This window comes from Vigna angularis, chromosome 1 (genome assembly GCF_016808095.1).
Source record: "Vigna angularis cultivar LongXiaoDou No.4 chromosome 1, ASM1680809v1, whole genome shotgun sequence".
Taxonomy (NCBI): domain Eukaryota; kingdom Viridiplantae; phylum Streptophyta; class Magnoliopsida; order Fabales; family Fabaceae; genus Vigna; species Vigna angularis.
Window position 1 is genome coordinate 23,941,125 of NC_068970.1, and position 8,664 is coordinate 23,949,788.

At 31.7% G+C, this 8,664-nt stretch overlaps 1 protein-coding gene across 2 annotated transcripts; it reads left to right on the forward strand.

Moving 5' to 3' along the window:
- Nucleotides 1-693: 693 nt before the first annotated feature.
- LOC108334078 (long-chain-alcohol oxidase FAO4A) lies at nucleotides 694-8,351 on the forward strand. Of its 2 annotated transcripts, none has more exons than XM_017569717.2 (3): nucleotides 694-1,070; nucleotides 1,478-1,747; nucleotides 6,191-8,351. In XM_017569717.2, the coding sequence occupies exons 1-3, from the start codon at nucleotides 738-740 to the stop codon at nucleotides 8,039-8,041; spliced, it is 2,454 nt and encodes an 817-aa protein (XP_017425206.1). In that variant the 5' UTR covers nucleotides 694-737; the 3' UTR covers nucleotides 8,042-8,351. The 2 variants fall into 2 exon arrangements, with proteins under 2 accessions (XP_017425206.1, XP_052727996.1); XM_052872036.1 differs by having other exon boundaries at nucleotides 947-1,070; nucleotides 1,533-1,747.
- The last annotated feature ends 313 nt before the right edge of the window (nucleotides 8,352-8,664 follow it).

The following is an 8,664-nucleotide window of genomic DNA, read 5'->3' on the forward strand; positions in this document are numbered from 1 at the left end:
TCTCTAATGCTCATGCATTTGGAGAACTTCAACTTTGAATACCTGGTGTGGATAATTAGCATTAATGATTGCCATTGATTTTTCTCATACTCCTAACTAATTGGATGATTCAGGTGCTTAGTAAAAAATATAATTTTTTTTTATCTAAACCTAAAGTTTATATGCTTTAATTATCAATAATTAGACAATAAAATTTCGTAAGAATATAATTTTTTTATCAAATATAATTCTTCAGAATTTGCATTTCTTCGGCAAAGAAATCCTTCAAGGAAAGAGGCTTCTGATATAATTTTTTAAAGTTTCAATATAAAAAAAGTACGTTGACTCTGAACAACTAATTTCCTAAGCTTGGATACAAATAATTCAACAACAATCACACTTAACTAAAACCTACATAAATAATTTACATCACATTCAACTCAATATATTAAGACAGTAAATATATATACATTTTCTTTTTTTGCATTGTTCAAATATTCGTGTATTCCTATTTCTACAATAAACTATAATTTTAAATAGTTAACAATATAGATCCTACATATATTTTTTTCAATGAAAAGAAATAGACAAGTTATTAATTAGTTGCTGTTTTCATTTTGATTTTGATTTTAATTTGATTTGAAATTTGGTGTCATGTCAGGTTATGCAGGTTATTTATTATACGAACTCCTAGCCAGAGAAGAAGCCTTGCACACAGACTTTGTATATATAGCAGTCGGCATAAGGAAAGAGAAAAGATGAACAGAAAAAGCATGGAAAACAACGGGGAAAGCCATAGCAGAAGTGGTAGTTTTAGGATGGCAAAAGTTCACACTGTGCTTGAGCTTGGTACTGTTCATACACACACTAGTCTTCTCCTAGATGGTGATGGTGATGGAGATGTTGGTGAGGAGAGAGAGAAACACCCAAAACCTCTCACAAACTCTCTCTCTCCTAGGCAGATGAAGTCCCTAGTTGCTCTCTGCGACACCATCATACCTTCCATCGACGACAACCTCGTTCGCTCCTCCGATGAATCTGTTGCCAACTTCTACAACACTTCAGCTTCCATGGCTGGAACACCTCACCATGTAGGACTAGCCACCTTTAACCTTTCAACTTTTTCTCTCTTTCTCTTTTCTTCTTTTTCACACCATGCCTTAGTCTGCACTTGATCTGCATGAATTTGGCTTTCAGCTTATTTTAGACTTTATGAATTTAATATAAGAACATGTTACAAAAATAAACAAGTATATATGTATTAAACCATCACAAAAATTACTTTAAAACTTTCCTGTGTGGATCATTTCTCAATCATAGTAATTAATATGCTTGTTGACCTCTTGGATCAAGCGACAATGACTGAAATCAACTTACGATTTTAAAACTTTCATATGATTACCGTCAAGAGTTTATAAGTGGCATAACAAATATAGAAAATAGTACAGTTTTGTGTAAAATTATTCCAAGTTTATGGTAATATGTGGTTGATTTGTAGCTTGAGAAAGTGATAAGTGAGAAACTGAAGCACTCGAGTACATGGCTGTTGCTAGTGACATTATGGCTACTGTCTACGTGGTTTGGGACGTTCATACTGTGTGGCATGGCGAGTGTGTCATCAAAGTTTCCATTCTTCCATAGCTACCCAGAAATGTCTCTGCTCAAACGCCAAAGGGCTATGCAGTCTTGGTCTCTCAGTTACCTTCCTCCCCTTAAGATGTTTTTCAGGACTATAAAGCTTCTCACTCTCCTTGTCTTCTTCACTCAGGTAATTAATGTCCTTATTCTTATCTAACTCTCTACCAAGGCCTCACCTTACACAAATTAATGCTTATTGCTATTTTCTTTCTTTCTCTCATAATGTCACTTAAATTATCTTTTACTGTTTACAGTTTAATCAATATATAATTTTTCTTGTAAAATTTTAATTAAATTTTAATTTTTTAATCAAATAATTTTGATTGTCCTGTCTAAGAATTAGGTCAATATTAGATTATATGTTAAGATTAGGTATTATTATTTTATGTGAAAATAGTAAAAAGTATATGGATTGTTTTTTGGGATTGGTCTGAGATTATATTTTATGTATAGGTAATAGGTAGTACATATAGATGTCGGGTATTAAAAAACATCATTTTTTATATTAATTAATGTTAGTGACTTTTATATATGATCAATACAAAAGTTATGTTTTTTTTTTTTTATCGATAGAAGTTTTAACTAATATAAAAGTCAGTGGTTAACACTTTAAGCGACACTTTAACTGATATAAAAAAGTTTAGATCATATATATATTTATCATTTTTTTAATAAATGTTTTATACAAATTTTAGAACTTACAATGAACTTTTTATACTGATTTCAAAAATATATAAAAACTCATATTCTTTTTATATTTTTACTTATATACTGGTTCGTAAATTGATATAAAAAAGTCTTTTTTTAACCGATAGAAAACCTTTTGTACAATAGTTATATATATATATATATATATATATATATATATATATATATATATATATATATATATATATATCTTATTTGGATAAATAATTAATATTATTCTCAATTATGAATATGTGTTTTTTAGTGTGATAATAATTAAATGATACATTATCAGTGGACTAAAATTATTTAATTTTATAAAATTGGAGTACTCACAAATATGCAATATAAGTTTTATAAAAAAATAAAAACACATAAATATATAAGTGAGAATGTGAATTTAAGTCGTGGTATTTCTTAAAATATGTTATTTTCTGTCTTCTTTCTTCTTTCTTTGATGTGATTAATTTATATACTTTATAAAAGTAAACAAAAGTTTTACAAAAGGCATTGAAGTGATGGAATATACTGTTTTTCTTAACTATAATGTTGGCTTTAATTATCATTACTGTACGAGTTAATTTATAATTTTGGAATGGTAACATGAAATATTATACATTCCTTTATCGTTTGGTGTTTACGATTAAGGTACGGTTTTTGGTAAGGATAATAAATAGTGTATGATAATAAGAGAATAATTAATGTTTTGTCTATTGTTGATAGAAAGGGACGGGGGAAAGGAAAGGACGGAAGGTAAGTGAAGCAAGTGGGTGAGGGTTAAATTATTGTATCCTTTTGTCAGGTAAAAAAGAAAACAAAAAATAAAATAAAATCTCCCATTGAAAGTTTAATTCCAAAAGAGGAACTGAGGGAATTAAAAAGAAGATGGCTCATTTGGTTAAATGGAAACATTATGTTCTATATTAATGTAATTAAAAATATAATTAACTCCTTTTTCTTTTGTTTTGGTAATATTTTTTTTCTTTTTTCTAAGTCAACGTGGGAGATAAATGTATGCATGACAGTTTCTGTGTAGATACATAAATATCCATTAATGCATGTCCATTATTGGAAGATACAATTAACTAGACATTACATCTTTAAAAGAATTTCTTATAACAACTTTTCTTTATTTTTTCGTCAATGTGCGAATCAAATTTCAAGTTGTGTTTCATTTTGATATTAAGGAAAGTTAAAAGTTAGTTCAGGGGTAAACAGTTAAGAAAATAAAATTAGAAACTACAAATTTTCATATATATTCGTATAGGAGATTTTCTTTGGTGATATAAGCAAATTTTTACTCACTTTATACCTATTATTTTATTATTTAACTTTTTTCTATAAATATATTGTAACATTTCTAAAAATGAGTTGTTATAACATATGTAAACGTGGTGTAAACAGTGTAAAAAAGTATTTTTCATTTTATTATATAAAAGAGGAATAAAAATGTACTTCACAAATTTTCTTTCAGACTGATTAAAAGTATTAAATGGTCTCGATGAATGGTATTTTGACGTGTTGACTTGCACACCCAAGAAAAAGAAATAAAGGAGGAACTTAAATAAATTCTTGATGTTTGCACCAAGAATGTGAAATGTCTTAATGATAATGTGCATGCAGAAGATATACTCCTCCATCTCAGCCCTGCAACAAGAAAAACGTATGACAGCATCTACTTCTGTCACCAAACTTTAGAGAGAAGACATTCAAATAGAACAAAACTTATAGGATTTGTTTCAGATAACATATTTCATAATTTTTGGTATGATAAACGAGAGACCAAGGGTCATCTTACTAACAAAATGCAGTGAAACAGTATCTTGTAGAAATATTTATGTATACTGCGAACAGAATCTCTGATATAAGATGAAAGAACTTTTCAAATTATGACTGTTTGATAGAGTTTGTATGCAAGCATTTGCATAAAGATTCTTCTTTAATGTCTGGGTGATATGATGTAGCAGAATACGTAGGGTATGGAAGGTGTTTCCTTTGATAGCATGTGCACATATCCAAATTAATGTCCAAGTGGTCACTTACAGCTCGGACATTCACTACAACCGTACCTTAGGTAGGAATAGTGTCCCCTCAATATAGTCATTATTCATGTGTCCCTCATTCAATTTTCAGGTACTATGTGCTTAAAATTTTAGGTTGTAGATACTTCAATGTTTCCATGTTAAAATCAAATGAAAATCCACAGTGTTTTAAACTAAAACATGTCTTAGTAGCATAGCATTGGCATGATAGTAAATGATGCCAGCTCAGGAAAGAAAATCATTCACTTGCCTTTAAATATGAAAGCTACCACTCTGCCACAAAATATAGCTGATAGAACAAACTCAAATCAAATGGCTATTTCAGCATACTGTCCCATTCCGTAGGTTGTCCCTAACATTAGTGTTTTCTTTTTTTTTAGTTTTTCTTTTCCTTATAGAGCAGAAGAAGCTGGCCAAATGTTCAATATTTATTGCTCTTTCAGCCGTGTCACAGTGCAGCTTTTTGCGGCAAAAAATAGAGGAGCTTTTACTTTGCTTCCACCTCACAGACATATTTTTTTCACTTTCAGAGTTGAACGTTGATTTCATTTGCCATAAAAGAATATATAGCATAACCTAAAGAATTTCACCAACTCATTAGGCACTATATCTAACTATATTATATATACGAATTTTAAATGTTAAAATATATCATAATCCTTAAAACATATTTTGTCACAAATTGGTAGTTTTGGAACTAATAATTTTTTTCTTATGTAGTCGGATAGAAATAGGAGAGTGAAATTATGAAGAGTAAAAAAATAATATTGGTGGATCGGTAAAATAAAAATAAAGTGGGAATAGGATGGGTGACCTAACACTTTCATTTCATTATTTATTTATTTATATTTTTATTAACAATTGTAATTTTTTTCTACCACCCAATATTTTATATTATCTGTAGGGATTGACTCCTCAAGGTTTGGGTATGTTTGATTGTAATTATGTGCATGTCATTCCCTAATACCCTAAACAATTCACCTCTTCATAGTCGTATTGGGATGGAGTGGGAAGCTGTACGCTTTAGGGTACCAAAAGGAGCTGTGTTAGGCTTTTGGAAATTAGTAGTTTCTTCTTTTGCATTTCCATATCTTTTCTCCTACATCCCCATTTTTTATTTCTGAATTAAATAACTTGGAAGTCAAAAATGACTTTGAAACATGTAATTTGAAAATTATTTTTGCTTTTAAAAAAAACTTTTAGAAATTTAAAAGTCATTTTTAAGAAAAAATAATTTTTGGATTTCACTAGTTATTTTTTATTTTCATATTATATAATTTGAAAATTATTTTTAACTTTCAAATGACGCAATTTGAAAACTTCTAAATTATACAATTCGAAAGTTAAAAAATAACTTTCATATTTTACAATTTAAAAAATTATGAAAGTACGAGAAGAAATTTATGGAAGTGCTAGAAGAAACTATTAGACCAATTTTAACGAAATTGTATAGGCTTTTGACCAAAGGCCAAGCTTTTGTCTACTGTTTAACCGTATTATTGAAACTGGGAAAAAAATAATGGTGTACTGAATGAGGGATATTTTTAGATAAATTTTTCCACATATGCTTTTGGAAAAACAGATAATATTTTTTTCATAAACTAGTTTATACACATCTTACAAATTTATCATGGAGAAATAAATATCATAGAATTTTAATAAATCAGCTTACAGTAAAAGTTATTTTATTTGTCCCTTTTATTTTATCTTGTGTTTATAAAGCATTGCGTTTAAATATAATATAACTACTGTGTGGATTTTCCATGATAATATATGTTCAATTTCATAATTTTGTGTGGAAGAAAGCATGTTATATAAATTAATCATAGCTATTCCATTTTCAGGTAGATGAAGCAGAAGAAAACCCATCATGGAAGGCAATTGGATATTGTGGACCTGATCCAGAGCTTAAAGCACAGTTGAAGAACCACTTCTTACGTAGAACATTGAAGGAAGAAGAACATGAAAAAAAGGACAAGGACGATGATGATGATGATGAAGAAGAAGAGTTCAGAGGCCCTCTTCACAAAGGCCTTGTCCATTTAAACTATCCAATAGACATCATTAAAAATTCTCTAAGGCGATTTGGATTCTCAGTCTCTACCACATCTAAAAGGAATAAGGCTTCTAACATGTCATCACCTTCTTTAGTTGTCCAATGTGATGCAGTGGTTGTCGGTTCTGGCTCTGGTGGTGGGGTAGTAGCCGGAGTTCTAGCAAATGCTGGTTATAAAGTGCTGGTCTTGGAGAAAGGAAGCTATTGTGCTAGGAACAATCTTTCCCTTCTTGAAGGACCAAGCATGGATAAAATGTACCTATCCAATGGTTTGGTTGCAACAAAGGATATGTCTGTCCTAATACTAGCAGGATCCACAGTTGGTGGTGGATCTGCAGTGAACTGGTCAGCCAGCATTAGAACTCCTGAACATGTATGCAAGGAGTGGTGTGATCGCCATGAGCTAGAACTGTTTGAAAGTAAGTTGTACAAAGAAGCCATGGATGCTGTGTGTGACAAAATGGGAGTCCAATCTGAGATCCAAGAGGAAGGGTTCAACAACGAAGTCCTAAGAAGAGGGTGTCTAGAAATGGGATATCAGGTGTGCAATATTCCAAGGAATGCTTCATCCGATCACTACTGTGGTTGGTGCTGCATGGGGTGTAAGAACGGAAAGAAGAAAAGTACATCAGAAACATGGCTAGTGGATTTGGTGAAATCAGGTAATGGAGCAATCATTCCAAGTTGTGAGGCCATACAAGTCTTGCAGAAGAGAAAGAAAGGAAGTGAGAGAAAAACAGCTCGTGGAGTGGCTTTTGCAATTGAATACAAGGGAAAAAAGGAAATTTGTGTGGTGGAGTCCAAGGTCACAATCGTAGCCTGTGGAGCACTCAGTACTCCAGCATTACTTAAGAAAAGTGGATTGAAGAATGAAAACATAGGAAAAAACTTGCACCTTCATCCAGTTGCAATGGCTTGGGGCCACTTCCCTGATTCATCTTCACCTAATGTGTGGCCAGAGAAACATAAAAAGAGCTATGAAGGAGGGATTATGACAGCAATGTCCACAGTTGTTGCGCAGTTTGACAAAACTGGATATGGTGCAGTGATCCAAACGCCTGCATTGCATCCTGGTATGTTCTCCATTCTAATGCCGTGGACTTCTGGCAAAGATATGAAAGATCGAATGTTAAAGTTTTCAAGAACAGCTCATGTATTTGCCCTGGCAAGGGATCAAGCATCAGGAACGGTGAGTTCACCTTCTCTTATAAACTATCAGTTGAAAGATGTGGACAAGGAGAATTTAGCTACAGGAATTGAGAAGGTGCTGAGAATTCTTGCAGCAGCTGGAGCTGAAGAAATTGGGACCCACAATAACAAGGGAAGGAGCATAAATGTTAAGCAGGTGAGCTATCATGAGTTTGAGAAATTTGTGAAAGAAGAAAGTTCAGTGTCTTTAACAGACCTTACAACACCATTGTGTTCAGCACATCAGATGGGAAGTTGTAAGATGGGCACTAATCCAAGTAACTCAGTAGTGAACCAAATGGGAGAGACATGGGAAGTGGAGGGCCTTTATTTGGCAGACACTAGTGTCTTTCCCACAGCTTTAGGTGTCAATCCAATGGTCACTGTTCAGGCTATCGCTTATTGCACAGCTCAGTCTGTTGTTGAAGTTCTTAGAAGGAAGAGAAACTGAAGACAAAAGAGAAACGGAAAACTTTTGCTGGTGATGCTAGAAGCAGTTCTGTACTCCACATACCAGTGGATATATTTTTATTTATGTGCTATCATGTATATTAGCTTCTACAAGCACTTATATGTAAAACTAATTGAATTTCTCTAAATTAAAATCTTCTTATGTAATTATCTTTTTATATATTTAACTTTTGTTTAGATACTGATATGTCAGCTTCTGTTACTGATAATCAGTTCTGTTTATATTGTTTTCTGTTTCGAATGTGTTCCATTGTATAGGAACCTCTTTTGTATGTTTTAAAACACTTGGATCAGTGTATGTTTATAATATCTGTTTCTTTCTTCCTCTTTTACGTGTTTTCTTGCATTAAGATCTCACCATGAGAACCTTTTATTGCTTTACCATTATAAAGCAGAATATCAACACCACCAGCAATTACCATATTCAATAACTTCTTCAAAAAGCTAAATTCTTTGTTAGACTGGAATGAATTTGAAGGAAATTGATTGAATGGAAACGAGAGGATTTGAAAGTAAATATTTTATTGTTTATTTGAGTGGATTTTGGAATTAGGTGAAAGTAAATTTGAAAGTAAAGTTTGTAAGAATTAGTGTAAAATTTGA